The sequence below is a fragment of the Cydia splendana genome, chromosome 16, assembly GCF_910591565.1.
Source record: "Cydia splendana chromosome 16, ilCydSple1.2, whole genome shotgun sequence".
In the NCBI taxonomy this organism is placed as follows: domain Eukaryota; kingdom Metazoa; phylum Arthropoda; class Insecta; order Lepidoptera; family Tortricidae; genus Cydia; species Cydia splendana.
The window spans coordinates 6,479,149-6,500,694 of NC_085975.1; the positions used below are offsets into that span (position 1 = coordinate 6,479,149).

The 21,546-nt window shown below is 36.1% G+C and overlaps 2 protein-coding genes across 2 annotated transcripts in view; one reads left to right on the forward strand and one right to left on the reverse strand.

Moving 5' to 3' along the window:
- Window positions 1–21,546, forward strand: part of LOC134798156 (uncharacterized) — a 199,567-nt gene that overhangs the window by 61,063 nt on the left and 116,958 nt on the right. The gene's annotated exons all lie outside the window — the stretch shown is intronic.
- LOC134798049 (thrombospondin type-1 domain-containing protein 4-like) overlaps window positions 1–21,546 on the reverse strand; it is a 65,174-nt gene that overhangs the window by 14,006 nt on the left and 29,622 nt on the right. Inside the window, exons 2-4 of the mRNA XM_063770377.1 lie at window positions 12,695–12,883; window positions 2,091–2,157; window positions 1,508–1,611 (exon numbers count right to left, since the gene is read on the reverse strand). Coding sequence (XP_063626447.1) covers window positions 1,508–1,611; window positions 2,091–2,157; window positions 12,695–12,732 — 209 coding nt within the window. The 5' untranslated portion in view covers window positions 12,733–12,883. The remainder of the gene's footprint in view (window positions 1–1,507; window positions 1,612–2,090; window positions 2,158–12,694; window positions 12,884–21,546) is intronic.

Genomic DNA, 21,546 nt, shown 5'->3' on the forward strand with positions numbered 1-21,546 from the left:
TGATACAGTCAGTATGTAACATTAACGTCCTGCGTCCACCAAGGCAGAAATAGTTGGCATTGTTCGGAACCCGACTAAAAACCGTAAAATATAAAAGCCCTCAGTGCAAAGGTCAAACATGCAGCCTTTTATCCGCTAAACGAAGGTAATGGAAACCCCGTAGCGCCGTAGTAACAAGCGATTGTGCGCTGATTGACGCACATCAGATGTCGATGGGCCCTAATGAGCATGTGATTATCGTGTCTCAAACTTTACCGAACTGGCCGAGAATTTTTATTAGTTGCTCGTGCGCGGGGAATCAAGATCTTCAATCCAGTGTAATGTGATCCTGAGGGGTATCTATATTCAGGTATTAAATTTAAAAAAATACTTAGTTTTTTGTTAAATGTCGTGTTCATGCGCTTTAAGTGAGTGCGACTTGTGTCAATGTCGTGGCTGTTGTAGGTATAATATCAAAACTCGTTATACATAATTATTTTCATAATAATTGACGCTTAATGCTGACACTTGCCCTTACAAAATCTGTGGGGTAGCTTAGTCCGCTCCATAATCCGTAAAATAATTGAAAAAAAATGTAGTTAAAAATTATATTCTCACCGCTTATGCAAGAAAATATTGTTTAAAATTTAGAAAATATTATGTCTATGAAAAGTAATTTTATTATGAAAGTCAGGCGTGGCGTTGGCGTATTCAAGGTCACTAAAATTATCAATTGCCTTCTTCAGAGAGCGCTGTAATATAGATTTTCCCATGATAGGTAAGCAATGGTAATGACATTCCTGATCCGAGGCGCCGCCATCTAAGAAGACCGCTAAGTTATGTTCTTGCAACGTTAGCTTTGTACACCGGATCCGCAAAGTTATATTTGCCAGTGGCAAAAGTATTGTGTTTGGAAACAATGTTTAAGTTGCTGGCTCTGTCATCCGCATTGATAAGTTTGTAATGTGCATACGAACGTCAGATTTGTACATATTTGTTCTCAGACGTGTTAATCGTTAGATTTGCGTGTTTAAGTTGCAATAGATGTTAAATGTGGTAATAAATTGGCTATTAACCCTTCGGAACCCAGGTATACGACTCTATACTATACCTATATCATATATTTCATAGCACTGGATACAGAAAGAAAGGTTAAATAGGGCAATCACTCGAAACTTTGCACGATTTTACTGAACTAAGCTTTAATACTTAAACGCCTTAGGATGACGTATAGCATAGGAACATCTCCCGTAAGAATGTTCTATCTTTACACACACCTAGTAAGCCTCAGTAGTTCAGCTGGCAGAAGAGATTGGACCGGTGTTCCAATGGTCGCAAGTTCTCTTGTCGGAGGTGTAAATTTTAACATTTTCCCTTTAATATAAAAATTTGTAGTATTGCTCGTTAAGCGGACCCCAGGCTCCCAAGAGCCGTGGCAAAATGCCGGGATAACGCGAGGAAGAAGAAGAAGAGTATCGCTCCCAGACGTTTGTCCTTAATAAAAACATAAGTAGGTTGTGGACTATACCTGGGCAAGCACTCGCGCTTTTGAACGGCCACGCCACCGCCGCACGTCCTGGAACACGGGCTCCAAGCACCCCATGCGCTCCACGCGTATGCGCCTGAGTCCGTCTGAAACAACCAACATCATAATCTTACCGTGAAAGTCTTCTAAATGCATGGGAATCTTGAGAAACTTCGAGATTCGAAGGCAACAACAACAATGCAATATGATACTTTTATAGTTAGAACTACTTTGTGGTACATTTACAAGTTTCCAATTCCATACAAAGTTCCATAATGGATTAACCAAACAAGATTTGGCAGGTACAGAGATGTAGTACATTTTTGTTTTCAATCGTATTTTCTCTGAATCGTTCGTATTTGTCCTGCTACTTCAATCTACCTCAGTACTTTTTGTACCGAGGCTGACTGAAATAGCAAAACACGTTCGTACGTTTTCGTGAAAATACGATGGAAAATAGTTATACATTTATACAGTTATAAAGGACTCCTTTAAGGATACATGAGATGATGTTTAAGAGAAATTTGAATGTCATAATGAGTTGCGTGGTGATCTTTAAAAGTGAAATAAATATTTGAATTGTCACCTGTACTGAGGTCGAGATATCGTTTGTTGCTGTGGTACACATTGCAAACTGAATGATAGCAGCAACCCTGAAAGAAAATAAAACAGTACATTTAAAAAAAACCGGACTATTGCGAGTCGGACTCGTCCACCGAGGGTTCCGTACTTTTTAGTATTTGTTATTATAGCGGCAACAGAAATACATCATCTGTGAAAATTTCAACTGCCTAGCTATCACGGTTCATGAGATACAGCCTGGTGACAGACGTACGGACGGACGGACAGCGGAGTCTTAGTAATAGGGTCCCGTTTTTACCCTTTGGGTACGGAACCCTAAAAACCTCAATATGATACAGCTCTAGAAAAACTAGTAGCTAGGGAGACTTTATGAATACATCTCGACCCATGTCGTGTAATTGTCTCCTCAAGGTAGGAAGCATGAACTCGGTAGCTCGAATACAAATTTAGGAAAACTTAAGTAATTAGCAATGTCCTTACTAACCCTATTGAACCCTACGCAGAAGTAGTAGAAATGTTTCATCCCGATAACTAGGTACCTTAATTGATCACCGACAAAGCTTCAGGATTGCTGTCGTGACAATATAATCTCCTCTATCCACGGACAATTTGTTTCTACAGCAGGCAACTAAAGTGTCTCCATCTACGATTCTGAAATCGCCACTATAACTAAAAGCTTAAGAGCGAGCTCGGTTATTTAAGTACCTTGGTAGTTGCCGACCGTACAGGGTACAAGTTAACAAATATACCTCCATCCGCCATTCAGAACTCACCCCTAGGATCTTAGCCATAAGAGCGGGTCAGCTTTTAACAGCACATTCCCCTCGGTGCTGATTATACACTCAAGCCATTGGTAATGAGCCAACAACAACCACTTAACCCGAGTAACAAGCACTCAAATCTTCGGTTAAACACGGAGAGGCGTTTGTTAACAATCTTTTGACGGATCAGTCACAAAAGGCAGGCAAATAACACATAACACAATAGAACTCCCGAGAAGACGGTATATTGACTTCATTAGAAGTGTTAAATTTAGAGCATTTCAATATTGATACCTATTTATGACAAACATGGCAATACACTTGACGCTTCCACGCTTCCACTTTATGGTTTCTAATACATAGGTGTTTAATCGTAACCCAAATTAACCCCTTAGACCCCGTAAATTTGTACATCAATCTCTCGTTTTCAGTCTCCGGCCATAACTTTTTAAACCAAATCTTAATAGGGTATTGGACTGTATTTAAAATAAATTATTTTACACCATGCATGAAATAAAGCTCCAGAAGATTGAGAAACGAAGACAGCAGTTATTTTTAGTCACAATTTCTACTTTAAAACCCATATAAATCTATAAAGAGTAGGTAATTTGATTGTAATTGTGACGTCACATGCTAGTGTTTCATATAAATTCCATAGTAGCAAAATCGTTTTGACAGTTCGAAAAAAGAAACTGATTTGACTAGTAGTCAAATACCTTATTGAACCTAACGAGACTATCAGTAGTCAACAGCAGTAGGCACACAGATATTTGGGGACATTAATATTATGCAGGTTTTTACTACCTTCCTATTGTTTGTTTTCATTCACATTGTTTGCGATGTTCATTTATTCTCCCTCCCCCGCCTCTTCCTTTTGATAACATGTTTGTATATTATCCAGTACCGTGGGTGCTACAACACTGGAACTGAGCTTGTCTCAATTTGCTTTACTTTCCATACTTGCCTTCTGACTTTAGGGCTGACTTAAAGAGGCATAAAATAAAAACATAAATTTTCTAAAAAAGGGGATGTACCTACGCTAAGTTCGGAATGTGGACATTTGGATTGGTAAAAATTGTTTTAAGATTTATCCTTTATTCTGAGAAATTGTTAAATATAAGGAAAATAGGATAAGATTTCAAAAATACTGAAATGGTATTCGGGTTCAGCCTATCGGCACTTCAAAAGTGATCTTACGAAATTCGTTCCTAGAGTATGCCCACATAAAACACCACTCTGCAATATACATTTGAAGATGCTCCATTTCCGAAAACCAAGAGCATTAAGTATTATCGCCCATTCTATTATATTGCAAAATCCTCAGATTTCTACATTAGTGCCAACCCTAGCTCAGAACTCCATTTAAATGTAGGAAGATGTTACATTTTTTGAAACAGAGTGCATTTAATAAGTGTCACATTCATCATCCTATGTTCCGACCAGTGCACAGATAGGAACTTCACTTCTTATTTTTTTTGCAGATGTACTCGTATGCTTTCCTGCCGATGTTTCCACGTATCGATAAGCTAATAAAATTCTATAAATAAGTACCGAATAACTCATAACAATTATCCAACGGCAACGCGCACGTAACATCCTTTGGAGTTTCAGGTATCTATAAGCTACGGTGACTGGTTACTGCTTGCCACCGACGTGATATAAATAAAAACTCTGCCACTTTTTTATAAGGACTCACTAAATCTAAAACAAATGGGATTGGCAATGGCAAAACGTAAGATTTGGCTTAACCAGACAGTAAAATAAAATAAAAAATCATTTGACAGTATTCGTAGGATTGGCAGGTAAAACTTTTGCTACCGTCATCTGTAAGATACTTCGACCGGTCAACCTCATTCTAGAGTGACAACCCTGGACCAGCGCAGATTGCGTAATCCAACATCCATTAGATGTTTGAAGATGTTACATTTTCGACAACCGAGTGCGTCCACTGCTGCATTAAAACGATCAAACGACCGAGGAACGCTCTAATGAACATCTTAAGTGGTTTATAAAGTGCCGATAGCCGTTACTTTTATGTTAAAATCACTTCACTCTCTCTGTCCTATGAGAATTTCTTATTTATTGACGTCTGCGATTATCATTCATTTATTTTTCTATGGTTGACTCTTTTAGTAATAAAATAAAGGTCTCATTCATAAACACTTTACTCTGATTTACAGATTACTTTGAAGACCTCGCGAACCTCAGTGAAAGGGCCATCGAGTATCTGAAGAGTGCAAACCTCAATCTAATCTAAAAAAAATATTTAATGTAAAAATTCAATAACTGTAATGCCATACGATAAATAAATAAATAACAATAAATACCATTGACCGGGGTGACTTTCAAATGCAGGGGCGACTTTAAAATTCTAGTTTTTAAGCCATAATATATATTTATGCGAGATTTTTTACAGTAGGTGAATATGAATATATAGTAATCTGTAATCTAACTAGTTACAGGAACATTTTCAGTAAATAATGAATAATGGTAATTCTATGGCCGTTTTAAATCTATCAAAGTAACCCCAAATTTTCCAAAGTCACCCCGGTCTAGGGTAATTTACTTTGTCGTACTATAAATATTTTTAATTAATAATTATAAAACCGTGTTCCTACTACAATTAGAATCGAGTGATCTTATTTCTTTTCGCATATTTTTTTTTGTAAACTTATTTACGTACTTTAGTAGATACCTATATATTGTAAATACAAACATAACTGAATACACGAAGCGAACCATTTGATTATTAAAATTAATTACCAAATTGTAATTATTGATTACCAAAACCACAATTTCTCGATTTCGGTATTGCTTTTTAGTAGACTGATTGCTCTTCCAATATTATAATAATATTATTCCCATCATCCGAACATTTCCGTATTACGAAACTTATACAGCCCTTTAAATGTGTAGCTTTTCACATCGCGTTTAGAATCCACGTATCAACAGGCGCACAAACAAAGAAGCCATTGAAAATAAACTAAGGTAATTAGCAGTTAGATATAGCTTTGCTTACGAAAAGATAAACATGTCAATTGTGCTAAGAGGATTTATGTTGAGGCACGCGGTAGAAGTGTAGTAAGCAGAGATACTCACACGCTAGATGGTTCTTATTCATGTACGGTTAAGGGATTAGATTTCTATATTTGAAAAGATGTGTCTCGGCTAGTTCGTTGCCGGGCCCATATTGGCATACCCTCCTCTAATTGAGGGAGATTTAAATCTTCTCGAGGCAGAGGCTATAGGGTTGCCGGTGTAGCTTTATTTGACGTTCATAAGCTCAATGTAATATGCCTACTTGAATAATAAACTATCTTTATACTATTCCGTACCTTATCACAGTATGAAATCCATAGCGGCTTTCATAATATATTGATTGTCACTGTGACAGTAAAAGAAATGGTACATAATCGTAAATCAAATTCCTTGAATGTTACCTCAGCTGCATTTTTATGTCCCCGATGCTGAAATGATAATTCGATTGAACAATTTACTACCCAATCTTACTTTTGTACTAAAATGACAGAAATTGGCACAATAAAACTGTCATTTTAACATCTGGAATATAAGAACAATGATTAACATAAAGAGGACTCGCAGTCACCACATATAACGTACATCTCTGGTACGAGTCTCTTTCTCAGTCAAATATTATTGTCAGTGCAATAGTCACATTGCATAGCCTTTTGTATTGTCCGTGACATCTTTCTCCAGCAAGTCCAGGAATAAATTACCTCAATCGATGCCTCTTTTCGAACCTTTCACATTTTTGTGACTAGGTAGTACGAGTATACTACTGTAAGCTACTCATGTAAATTACAAATAAGTGAGCTAGACCTCAGGGTATGGTCAGTTGGACTTAAAAATATGTGCCTTGGTTTGTTCCCGAGCGTGGCTGCTAGCGGAGTATAATTAAACGCTTATGTGTAACCATAAGTCTTTGAAAACCCTTCACAATGCGGTATCTAAAAGTGATAATCAATGCGGTAAATGTGTAACATAAGTTACTTGCTATATATGGTGCACGAATGGGATGAGATGCATATCAAGCGCTCCCGTAAGAACGTTTGGCTCGAACAAGCAGATCTATTTTGTCCATTTTAGTCCAGACAATTTTATCGCGGTTTTCTCACGGGATTATCACAATGGTTGGAAACAATAAAGTCAGTGGATTTGACCTTATTTCGTGTTATAAGAGACTGGACTGACACATTTTAGAGTAATTTTCACTGAATTGTTTAATTTTCGTTTCTGTAGGTTTTCAATCGATATAATAATATAAAATACGAAACCATTTACCTCATTTTCTTTAGTGTTTGGTACGACAATTATTGTTTAGTAGTTGAATAATAAAAAAATGGATTCCACTAAACGTTATTTCTTTTACACATTACACATTGCGTCCAATTACCGCAGTGAGTTTAAAATGTACAGTTACCGCTATTAGGGTTAATCATAATTATTAATCGATCATTTAGCATATAAATATGCGCACAGGCTAGACGCAAGATAGCGAGTCCGAAGCATGCCAGCGCGGTTCTACTTATTACGTTTTCTTTCTAATTGTATACTTATACAGTTTATAAAAAAAGCAAAAACTAATTAACAAAACAGTTTTAAGTGACGGCAATTATTTTGAGAAATTAGTTCCGTTAAAACACAAGTTTGCGGAATAGTACTTCGGCGTTCCTGCCCAACTAACATTAGGCGCTAAATTTAAGGGTTAGAAGAGATTTATATAAGCGCCTATTTACTCTTTAGGTGTTGTTAGTGCTCTAAAAATAGGAGTTATAGCCGGCTATAACCCCGTTCTAACCCCGGATTGGGCACAAATTTTATCACCATAAGATTTATAACAGTGCTACAGTAGGGTTAGCGGATAATAAAAGAGACATAAGAGCGGTATAGTGGAGCTACAATAGTGTTAATTAATTCTTTAGGAGCTAGATGGGTTGCATATAGGTGACTACAAACTGTTGTAGTAGAAGAGCGCTAAAGTAGTGTTGTAATAGCGTTGATTAAGTACTTAGGATTTAAAAGGGTGCCAAATAAGCGAATACTAACTACTTGAGTAGTAGTGTAGGGCCGTATAGATGATACTTTCAGCTTTAGATGGTATATTAGCATTTAAAGTCAATATTTGTAACATTCAAGAAGGTAATTGCACATTTTTTCCTTAGCCTTATCTGCTTTGGTTGCAGATGTTTCCATTTTGTATTATTATTCGTAAGCTTGCTCTGTGACGGCTTGAAGTGAAATGTAATGGCGGATAATTAAAAGCAAATAATTATTTTAGTTCACTGATGCAGGAGTTATCTGCGGATTTATGATGGCGAAATTAATTACACTGTCAAAAACTATATGTATTACTAACAAAATTTTAATGGGCCTCTGATCCTTTGCATATTTATCTGAAAATAATATTTTTTTATTTGTTGTCCACCGTATTTAATTTTCGAAAAATTACTCAATATACGTGAAGTCCGGTTTTAAATATAACAATACTAACATTAGGTCAATATTGAGTAAAAGTATCGATTTTTATGATGTATTTACGTTCTAATTAATAGTTTTTGTTTTGCTTATTGATTCATCGGTCAATTTAACATGGCGCTATAGGCTTAGGTTCTAAGTAAGACTCTAATAACAGTATAAGATGTACTAAGGTATTGAATAACGCTCGTCTGCGACTACATGATCGATAATGGTGACTCATAACTTCTCTTTTCGACTGTAAGTGATACAAGAGAGTTAAGTAGCGATTATGATACACGGAGCTATAAAAGACTTTTTATCGCCTGTTTAGAACCTTAAGTGAAAATTGCAGCTGCTTATCACTCATATAGATATTAAGGTGGTAGAATTCACTTTGAGCTATAACACTAGCGGCTTAAGATGCATTATAGCGGCCAAAACGGCTACTGTGGATCTTAAAGCTATACATGGACCTCTTAAAGACCTTGATGTCACCAGAGCCTGTAAGCTTAGAATATGTAGCTATTCTACAGCCGTTCTATGTCTTTAGGTGATAAATAAGTGCTAAGTGTCGCTTAATTGTTTGTTGGGTGGGACCTCGCCGTATAGCAGCGTGGCGGCAACAGAGGGGTTTTAGTGGGTAAACCTGGGGTCTCATTAGCCCACAACAGGGAGTCCCACATAACCATCCCGGTCCGTCCCCGCGCCGGGTGGTATGCGTAAAGCATTTCCCCGTAAAGTTAGACGTACCTACTTATACTTATACATATTCAGGTAAATAAGAAAAGGAATATATTCTAAAACAGATGTCATAATTTGGATTTCATTAAGTATAGAATTTTATTAAACACCGTTACAAAAAGAAGTTTATTCAGACCAGGATCCACTTGACCCTATTTTTTGTCCCGACTCAGCGCGTGTCATGAATGGGCCGTATAATTTTTGTTTACTTTTACTCTCCAAGGAGTCTCAAGTAGCAAGAAAAAAGTTACCGTTTGAAAAAATATTTATCATGGACAAATGTTAAACCAGAGAGAGAAAATGTTTAAGACTGTCAATCTGTACACAAATTCATTTCAATTTATTCAGAAAGAAAGTTACATGTCAATTTTATACATATTTACATCTTATGTCTATTTCAAAGACTCGCACGTTCCTTTTTGTTTTAAATTACACCACTAAGTATATTTGGGAGTTCTCAGTCCAACTAGGGAACAGATCACATCTTATGAAACGTTAGATTACTTATTAGCTTAGGTCTCACTCCAACATTTCTTACAATTTTGACCTTTGTGATCATGTTAACTACCTACCTGAAGGAATTACATATTATGATGACATTAAGGTGCCATGCATGGTGCAGGGGTGCGAAACTCCTCCCTTCGGTTAGCAATTATTAGGGTTGACACAACTTGACGTCCCTTTGCGTACACGACCACAGATAAGATAATGGCTTGAATTTTGACAAACCTAAATAGCCGAAAGGGGTAGTGCCATATATTAGAAAGGGACAGCATGATTCGACCCGGAACCGCTGTCAAACTTCGGTTTTGTAGGAAGTTTCCTTTCTGTAGTACTATTATTTATTCTGTGGCAAAGGGTCGAAGTGTCAAAATGCCTTGATTGCTTACGTGACGCCATATATAACAATAACGGAACCCAGCTCTATATGGAAATAAACAGTCTTTATTTATTAACTTGTCTCGTTGTACGGCACGGCTTCAAATTAGTAAGTACTTGCATTGTTTACCTCATTACGATGTTTATGCTTGTCTGGTCTGGACGCGCATTTCGTTGACATGATTTTAAGAATAAATAACATTTTGGAAAGCGCATTTTGTCAGGTCTACAAAAATAACGGATTTTATGTTTGCGTCAAAGAAGCCTCAAGGTTTGATAGTTAAAGAACAATATTGAAACAGCCCCGTTTTTTAAGATTTTTTTTGCTACTGTTGTCAACTAGTAATTGTGTACTTGTACCTACACTTTTTAAGGTTATCCAAGTAGGTGTACGAAACCGTTTATACAAAAAAAGACCTTTCTATTTATACAAAAATCTTGCGAAATATAAATTCCAATGCTGCCTATAAATTACCTAGGAGCCAAAAATAAATAACCATGTGTTAAAAGTCCAAATTTGTTTATAATTAGGTTATGTTTAGGCATTTTTGGCGGGCTTCCTGTTTCAAACGAGAACGTGTACCTGTTGCCGTTAAAATCAGATAGTACTGCGTACGCGCAGCTCGTAAAGCTGGTGCTATGCCCCATTAGATAGAGCATGTTTTATCGTCTTTTAAGCCCCCGTAGTTTCAAGTTCTTCTATCACTCTCACTGAGCGTAAGCGCAAGCGAGATGGCTGTGTTATGTTTTTTTTTTTCTAAAAGTGCATTTTTGTTTTTTTTGCTCATAACTCACTCAAACGTAACTGCATGTTTGTTACCATACAGTTACGTTTGTTTTACGTATGCGCGTGTCATAATTAGAAGAACCGTTTGCATTTCCAGCAAATAATACCGTAAAATATACCATTGTATAATGGTGGCATGTCACAAAAGATTGGGTAAGTATATGGCATTTTTGAGTCCCTTTAATACCTAATTTGCAAAAATCACATTAAAATTCGGATTTGAAAGGAAAGTGACATACAGTAAAAAGCGAATTAGAGTCGGACCAACAAGTCTGCAGCGGATTTGATAGCCCACGCGTCATAATTTCATAGAAGTTTGACGTTTAAAATAACACGTGCACTGCGTGGGCTATCAAATCCGCTGCAGACTTTTCATGGGCTGACTCTACCTATCGGTGTCTCTTAGGATAAGAGTACTTATCTCTGGTAATGTGTGGCTTTGTATTTAAGCTACATAACAATACAGACTCTAACGGAGGCAGTCTATGCCGCAACTCGTAAAATGCATGCGTACGAGTTGATTTATTGGGTATTGAGCTATTCCGCTGTTACCAGGGAACAGTAAGTTTACATGAATTTCATTTTCCGCCACTCTCTTTCTCTTCTGTGCAACTTTATTGTACAGCTGTGGAAAGTGCTTTCACTAAAACTATAATGTTAATACGCAAACAATGCTATTAAAGGACCATGGGCAACTTTTTATGGAGCCTGGACCCAACGCCAACAGAAATGAGAGTAAGGTCATTAGATAGGTAAATCTATGTACTTCATTTTGTTCTATGGGCACCAAGCGGAATTCTATTGCAGAACTGAGATATTGATATTTTAGCCAAAATGTCGTCACCCTTATTACCTAGGCAATAGAGTCCAAGTAAGTAAATTAATTGCTGCAGGGTAGATGTTCGCGCACCGCCGGGCGAGCACACGAATGATTTGCCGCGCTCGCCCGGTGAAGGACTCTATTGCCTAGGTAATAAGGGTGACGACATTTTGACTAAACTACCAATATCTCAGTTCTGCAATGGAATTCCGCTTGGTGCCCATAGAACGAAATGAAGTACAGAGAAATACCTATCTAATGACCTAACTCTCAACTCTGTTGGTTTTGGGGCAACTTTGACGCATAGGTAGTCCTTTATTAGTTTTTACATTGATTTTATAAATCCAGTGACAAATAGTTAGTAGAGTAGAGTTGCATCTCTTTCGTTAATATCGCAAATGAAAGTGACGCAACCAAATTTACGCACATTTTGACAGCCGAAATAATGTAGCAGGCATTAGGTTCATAAGAGCTCCGTGAACAGTTTTGTGCGGAGCTCTAAAAACATATTGTTAGTAGAACGGTAGGCAGAACACGCGATTTTCAAATTCTAACCGGAGGTCGTAAGATTGTACCCCAGGCAGCTTTAAATAAAATTACGGGACTTACTTAAAATATAGCATTCGGAACTCGAACCTTATTTATTTTTTACTTAGTTACGAAATATTAATATTTGAGTACCAGTCCCCAAACCGCATTAATCAAAAAATAGTTTCCCTATAGGTTGGATGATCAGTTGCCGTGCCCAAAGAAATTCTTGGAATAAGGTTGCCAAGCGGGTTCCAGGCTCTATTAAGTAGTAAGCCAAGGGAAAACCTGGGACAACTCTCTTCAATATACTTTTCTCTCAGCACCAATTATATGTATCTCTGTTTGGTCCTATAGTTGACTGGTAGAGAATGCCATTTGGCATAAAGTCCGCCATTTGCACATTGTCTTATAATATGTATGGGTTGCCTAACTTCAAACTCGGGTAAATCCATTTGTCAGATTATACGATTTTGGTATTAAGAAAAGGTAATAGTGTCGATATTTGCTGAGAGGGTCGAATGGATTTCCCCGAGTTTGAAGTTAAGCGACACATATTTTGTGCAGTATAGTTTAAATTAATAAATAAACTCTATGAATGATGATTCACGTACCAAAGGATCTCCATCCGCAACCTCTCCATTTTCATCATCACTCGTTATCTTCTCTGCACTCTCTGTCCATGTCTAGAACCTTCTGGAGGTAGACATAGCAAGCCATGTTCACGTCACCCCGCGGATCATTGTTGGTTGACGTCAACGCATTTCGGCGGGTTGTACGCTTCTGGAGTCTGCTAACATATCCTGTAACAAGGAAACGATTTTGGATTCAGCGCTAAAATATGTACTCGAAGAATATCTTTAGGAATTTAAATAAAAGTAAACAAACAATTTGTAAATGTTCGGGTAGTTATAACAGTTGTTGGTTAACCAACTAAATACAAAACCGCCTGGATCAGTCACTGAACGACTTGACTTTAACCTACATTATTTGATCATGTAATGTTTTCATTTCTCTCAACTGGCTTGGGAACCATTTGAGGGTAGATTTTGTTTACTTTTATTTAAATACCTAAAGATACAGAGTATAACTGCCCGAGTTTATCGAACTACCCGCACTCAAACCAAATATCGTGAGTGTTCAAGTTGATAAACAAAACCAAGTGCGAATAGATGATGTTACACTGACTTTAGCCAGTGTTTCTTTGAAATCACGGGGACAATGCCGTCCTCGAAACGTCGGAGGTAATTTTCGCTAGTGTGTCACATAAAAGTAAAAAGTCCCGATGATGTCCACTCGGCGTCCTAGCAATACATCACATTTCGATTGTCGAACTGGGCCCCTGATTATTTTACGTTATAAGTACATGCATTACATAAATTATAGCAGCCTTAACATGTCCACAAACGCCAACCTTTTGTACTTTTTAGGCATTTTACGAATATCTGATCTTTCTTGATTTAGGAATACGTACTGATTAGCCACCGGGAAGTTTCCAAACTTGGAAAATTTCCAGTTGGTAATATTCCGGGAACTTCTCATATTTTTGTATAGGAATCTAAATTGTCCATATCCAAAAACTCCCTTAAATTTCCGAGTATTTTCCAAACTTTTGGAATTTTTCCACAACTCGAACATCTATCCCGGTGTCCCGGATACCTCGGGAGATATTTCCTCAAAATGATGTAACGAAATTGCCCAAGGTACTTTCCTAGATAAGAAACCGTACACGAACAACGTGAGAACTGACTCACTGCATAACTGGAGCAGGCAGTTAAGTAAACATGGCCCTTAGTAACTTGATTTGAGCCAACTTTGACTAATTGTGGAAATTGGATTTTAAATGTTGATAAAATGGGTGGGAATCTTGATTGATGAGAATTAAATAGCTACGCGAATTAGAATGAGTACTTTATATTTTTAAGAACCATCATCGTTATCATCATAATATATCAGCCTGATATCGCCCACTGCTGAGCATAGGCCTCTCTTCGAGTAGGTACGCCACTTATAGAGCCAATCTCGTCCAGAAGCGTTTTTCCGTGTCGGAGGCCAAGACTCATTTTGGGTCGTTGCGCCATTAAGTAAGTTGATAACTAGAAAAAACGGCAAAACACTCTTTGTGCCGTTAAGGTTGTTTTAAAGGCAAGAATCGATCGCGCTTGCTTTCATCAATTAAGGCCTATTTTGTATACGAAAAAAAAAATATTTTTTATACATACATATTAAGCATACATACATAATTAAATATGCTTAAATTGCTTAAAGCTCGCCCAGAGATGTTATCATCAGAGCCAGACATGTCTGTACAGCCGCAGCAAATTGCTGTAACACTTGAGGTGTCTACATTAGTAATAGTACATTACTACAGAGGCCGGGACGAAAGGGGTTGCCGGCCGAAGACATATAGACGGCCGAGCGAAGCGAGGACGGATAGGTCTGAGCGCGGGCAACCCCATTTCCCGCCGAAGTATGTATAGTGCTTTTCTCAAACATGCAATGAAATAAATAAAATAAAAAATCCACGAAACCCAAGTTTTATTTATAGAAAAAACTAAAAGTAAAGTACAGCCAAAATATAACCAACACGTACCTATATCATTATCACGCGTATGTTTTACACGAGTCGTGTATTTTTACTACCCGTATATTTTCATGTATCTTTGATTTTTTCGCCTTGTATCCGTCTGACTGTCGTTTACGTCACATAAGTTTACATAGTCTTTCATGTTGATATCATGTTTCACATACATCGTTGCTTTATGCACGGAGTAAATAAGTATAATTTCCAGAGTGTTGACGAATTTGTAGTTACATCCATTTAAAATATGCCATAAAACTGTTTCTAATAAACTGTAAGCCATTTTTCTTAGTTTCTCAAATAATAAAATTGCCATAAGCAACCATATACATACTTCGTCTTTGACTTGGCGGCAGAGGCAGCAAGTTATTAAAATCAATTCTGCTTACGCTACCAATTCCAACGCCTACGATTACAATTAATATTAATTTCATTATTTCGTCGGAACTCATATTAAAGTCAAAAAATCAACAACGCACCATAAATCCAATAAAACAGAATGAATATTTTTCAACTTTACCTCCATAACAATTTAAAAAATATAACTACGCGTGTTTGAGTAGACCTTTTTACCGCTAACGTTTAGATGAAATATTTTAAATGTTTTTATTTGTGTAGTTAAATTTATAATTTAAAATTATAAAATTATAGAATGTATTATTTATTAAGTTCATGTTGATTTTATACAAATAAAACTGCAAATTATAGCAAACATTGTTTTTTGTTTTTTTTTTATAGGCGTAGTGGCAGAGTGTCATTACGAACCATAAAGCAAATACTGCCTCTAATTTTTTTTAATGGATGAATGTCACGATGCTGTGTCACAAATATCTGTGAAATGAAAATTAAAAAAGAGGACCTTGCCGGCCTAGGCCTGCAAGATGTGTATGAAATTCCATTAACGACCTTTTGTCCTAGCCGCACCTGAAACGTCATACTTCGCAGCCTATTATAAGGAACATAACATCAATATTTCATTGCATGTTTGAGAAAAGTATATAATGCGCGAACACAACGCGACTGACACGCACGTCAAAAGAACGCATATTCATTGTAATGACTCGTAAGTTGTATTAGATAAAATATAGGTTCCTCAAAAGATTTTAATCTTTTTCTTTGCCTAAGCAAAAATATGATAAATATTGCCTAATGGTTTCGTTAATAATGTACGATGAACCTTTGTCACGGGTACGATTTCTATGAAGTTTACAATTATTGAATGTAAGATGTATGTATATCTATGAAGTTTCGTAATGTTACCAAGGTATTAGCTAGATTATAAACCTACTTTTCTCACGCATTTCCAATACATGCTTATTCAAGACCGCTTAGTCACACAATTATTTAATAACTAAAGCACATAAAATCCATAAATCAAATAATAATTTATTTGTGTGAATAGGGTCATAATATTGAGATTACATTGTTATAAGTACCTATGCATTATGCATCATATGTTTCTAGTATGCCTATACATATTTATTTAAGAGTCAAGAGTAAGAGTAACTGTTTTTACGATAGGAAACATATTTTTTCCGGTATGTAGATTTAAAACCAAAAACTGCAGTGCTTTATAAAACTTACCTTAATCGAGCCAATTCATAAGTCCTGTAATAATTAAGGAACACGCTTAGATATCAAAAATAAATACTATTCACAGTTCTGAGTTAAAAAAAAATCAATAAACATAACCTAACCTAAAACTATAGCGAGTTTTGCCGCTGAAAGTTTCAAAACTTTTTAAAATTCGGATTCCCCGCGTTTGGCCACGAAGGGCATGGGCGACCGTACGCCCGTGTATGTTGCCTTTAGCCGACTGGACGACATGGCTTCTAACGTGTGCTCGAGCAGGTTATAATTAATAATGCCGGGAAACTGGAGCTGGCTGGTTAGGCTTAGGTATCGCTTGATCATTCAACAATGAATCGGTAGTGATTGATTAACATTTTTTGGCATAAATACCTACCTATTGAAGCAGAATGCTTGCGATACATACGATGCGATTTTTACCGAAAACGACATGCATTATTTTTGCACACAACCTTTTGGTCGGGCAAGTTTTAAAAAGAAAAATTAACTAACAATTTCAATTTTAATTTGAGCTTTTCATAGATGACGAATTTTAACTCGTGTGGCTGAATGCGCCATGAGCGTGATGCCATAAGACAAATTGAATTATAAATAAATTTCATGTAGGTAGGTAACCCTAGTGGAGCTGCAAATTGTAAAATAGACGGAGAACCCGAATAAGGACCATTTGGTACTCGTAAGTCTAATTTTGCCTGCCTTTCACTTATTCAATTCCATGCATTTTCCTTTTGGACAATGTCTATGTCAAAACATAGGAGTTATCAAAAAATTTCGCTACGCTATAGATATGCACTTTGCTTCAGGAATCCACCTTAGGTACACCTTAACAATTAAGTAATGCTTAGATATTTGTGAGCACCTCTGCCGTTCAAGTATATCTGAACGACTATATGGGATGTAGTTGTAGAATTGGCAATAATTATTTTATTGCTAATAAAAACTTATATGTGGCCAGCAAATTGATCAGCTGTCGATTTCGTTTACGAAATCATTTATCATTCAATGATTTTAAACACTTTCATCGCCATCTATTAAGTTTAGTTGGTATGCAAAATGTCGAGAGAGAGTGAAAGAGACATAAAGCGAGAGATATATACAGTCGCCATCAGAATATATCGGAGCGGCGAAGATCCTCATAATTTGAAATTTCTCCTTAACATCTTTATAATAGAGGCTTTGTTTAAATATTTCTGAACACCTCAACAAGCAATCACAACAAGGTTTTTTCTGTAAATTCACAATCATTCATTTCACAACGATAAGTTCGAGGGATAAGTTCGCCTTGTTGTATTTAATTGACTCTGTAACTGTGTTTCTCGTGTTTTTATTTCTATGTACAATAAAGTATATACATACATACATACATACATACATACATACATACATACATACATACATACATACATACATACATACATACATACATACGATAGTACTTAATGATTCGTATTTTCATTACGTTCCTTCCCTACCTGCGTGGGCTCAAAGTATCAATGATATACATTCTCATTTAAACCCGACACAATAAGAATCTAGAATATTTTAAGGCCGAGTTATAAAGCAATTAAATTTAAAAGCGAATTCGTGTGCTCTCCTAAATAGATAATGGGCAATTCATTAGTACCCTATTTATTATTTTTAATGATGGCGTCACAGTCATCAGTAGACACATAGCTTATTAGTAAGACAAGGGCGTAACTGCCTAAGAAGTTCGTAGTGAGTTTAGCCTTTGTTTTACTAGGTTCATGAATACAGCACCTTGGAATAGGCGTCTTTATTAACATTCCTGGCGCACCAATGTTTAAGGCATCTTATATAAATAATGAGGTCAGAAATGGAGTTGGTCAAGTGAACTTCTATCTGGGTATCCCTGGGTGGTAGTTACATAAAATCCAGTATTTAATTTTAGTTTTACGTTATTGTGTCATTTTTAACCGACTCCAAAAAAGGCGAAGATTATGCTGAATGTTTATAGAGTCAGACTAAGCTGCGTAACATTTGCAATGTCAAAGTATGGAAATGCCATCATTAATGTCAATTTTCTTCCACTGAAATCAGTGCAGAGTTAACTTAGACGGACTCTACTTGTTTTAATGGTTGACACTTGTTGATACGAGCATGTAGCGTGCAAATAAACTTAATATATCTTCATACATTTTTAACTCTGATCACAGGATCTAAAATGATCTAATGTATTCAAGAATTTGTTATTATTTATTTGAACAATTTGAACGCAGATTTAAGTAAGTATAATAAGTTAAAATCATACTCAGAATCTCAAGACTCGTAAACGCCATTTGACAAATTCAATGGCCTCTGTAAATTATTCACTTCCCGGCTGTTGCGTAATTTACCTAAAACGTATTGCGTTTATAACTAAATATAGTATGAAGCTTGGCTAAAGGTAGGAAGAGCTTAAATATCTTCGAAGACAGGTAAGAAATGCTTGGATATTAAATATATGCAATATTTTGCTACGACTAAAGCTAACGGTTTGTGATGGAAAAGCTAGGCGTTGTAGGTCTACAGTATATTATTTTTATAACACTTCCACAACATTTGTGTATTAGTCAATTGGATCAGGTGACACATTAGGACCCCTACAACAAATATGTACAACATATGAACTAGAAGTTAACACTTTCTTATTAGCAATCGGTTAAAAACTACAAAGAACTATCAGTTGGTTCATAAACGGCTCCTCCTTAACGCATTCCTCCAATACTTCACAATAACTAGTCCAACATCATAAGACCCACGCATGGTGGTCCAGCACTTTTCATTACCGTCGACAAAGCACCCGTTACTTCCCGATAACATTTTATTGTCCCAATGTCCTATTTCGCCCACATCCATTAACCCCCAATATATAGGTTTCCCACTTAAACTTAACGAACTCTTGTAAACAAAACACTATCCTGGATTTAGGAGTCATTTTAGATAAGTGTAAGGATATGGTAATGAAAGTTGAGGACAATACGTAATTTGTGGGCATCGATGACCCATATCGATGGTGGGAACAAATGAAGTACAGTGGCAATCAGATATATGCAAAGGTGCTCAGAAATATCTGAACATGACTCTATAATTAAGGTATTAGAAATCATAGTCAGGTATTTTCACTGTGATTGGTGTCATATGGGGCTCTTTAGAACATAAATGGAGCTATTATAAACGATTGGAACTATTATACAAGTTCGGAATTTTCTGAAACCATATTTATAAATTTATTTTACCATTACTAAAATATTATTTAGAAAGAAGTACCTACTTTATTCATAGCAGACGATAGTCGATTTACTTGCCTTTAGCAATATTAGCGTGGTATTGTCGCTTAGCACATTCTGCTATCCGACATCAGTAATTACTTAATATTGACAATGTAACTACTTCAAACTTCAACATTTTGTAATGAATAATGATCATACAAAGTACCTATCTCTAATACAAATATTTAATCAAATTGATAAATTAAAGAGAAAGTTATCCTTGAATTAGAGATAGGATCCACTGAGTCACGCTCGTCATAGTAAATATTGATTTAGTACAGATATTCTAATTATCAATGTTAAGTACTTCTGGTGCTATAATTGGCGTTTAAAAGATTTCTCTAAGCCTCTTCAGGAGTTTCTCATCGGCATCTTTCTGGACCGATTTTTATTTTGTTGTCGTTTTTTTTTTCGTTAGGTTTGGATTAAATTTGGTTGGTTTTGAAAGCTCCTTATTCTGGATGGAATGAATACGATATCACAATATGTATCGAACAAATCAGATGTTCCTATCCTCTATAAATATATTAAATAATTATGACTCAATCATTTTTAGGGTTCCGTACCCAAAGGGTAAAAACGGGACCCTATTACTAAGACTCCACTGTCCGTCTATCCGTCTGTCCGTACTAAAAAGTATGGAACCATCGGTGGGCGAGTCCGACTCGCACTTGTCCCCGGTTTTATTTACTAACAACTACATTATTACCGTGTAACAAATTAGCTAACTTTATACCCAACTTTGACAATCATTTTATGCAACATTCTTTTCAACAATAGCCGACAAAGTGTGTGATTGCACATGTACCAACCGCAACTTACTTTGCCTTCTATCGCCCATTTCTTTGGTTCCAATTTCAATCCTACGTTTCATAACATTAAGTTGTTTTTTGCGTAAATTTATTTCGTAGTTTGGGGGTTTAAATATCCGATGAGACCATAACCGTTTACCCAAACAGTTTGAATTAGAGGCATGATGCACGTTAGGGCTTATTAGCGGAGTTAGGAAGGAACCTTTAGCGGAGTTAGGAGACAGTGACCTTTGGCCCTACTCGATACAGTGACCCATTTGACAGATTTCGGTGTATAGTGTGAACTCTACATTAAGTGTAAGTAGCTTAGAGTAAGTCAAAGAGTAGGTAAAGTAAGTATGAAGTAAGTACTTTAAGGATCGGCATTTATCTAGCACAAAACCTATTACTTACCTTTCGGTTTGTAGTGTAGGCGTAAATACTTAAGTGAATTTCATATTTAACTCTAAATATGACCTAAGCTCGCTTGATTTTGAATGTTAATTTATTTATTTACTTCTCATCAACATCTACCATTAGGTAATATCAGTATTTGAACTACTTTTTTGTTAAAATGTGTACGTATAAATGTAAAGCTGGAACCATGCATTATCATGGTCATGTTACTATTATTTCAGTGGTAAATTCATTAAGAACCTCCATTAAATAAAATGGCATATTATGCCATACAAGAACATCTTTTTCATTAAGAAATGTCTCAAACGTCTATAAAATCCATAGGCACTTTAGACTTTTGTCAGCCAATAGTGTTATCAACGTCTTATACAAAACCCACAATAGTTTGTGCGAACGTCAATGCCCTTAATACCTTGATTTATAGTCTGTTATCGCTTGTTTTCTCTGTTATATCGTTGTGGTTTAGCTGTAACCGCACTTCACCTTCTTGCTAGTAAAGGTAGTGACACACGCATCTGTGACATTCTACTTGTCACAGATTCATACTCAAACTTTTGTTTTTTTTTTTAATTTCAAGTTTCAAGTTCTTTATTTACGTTCATGTTGTACATATGGGTATTAAATATCAAATGAGTTGTTTCAAACATGAGCCCTGCAAGGGCATAGCATTATTACTTAACCTAACTTATACCTAATACAAATAAAAATGTAAAATTGTAATCTTATTAGAATAGGTACTTAAAACTTATCATTTAAATATTCGTCGACAGTGTAGTAGCTTTTGTTTATAAGGGTTTCTTTTAATTTTCTTACAAATA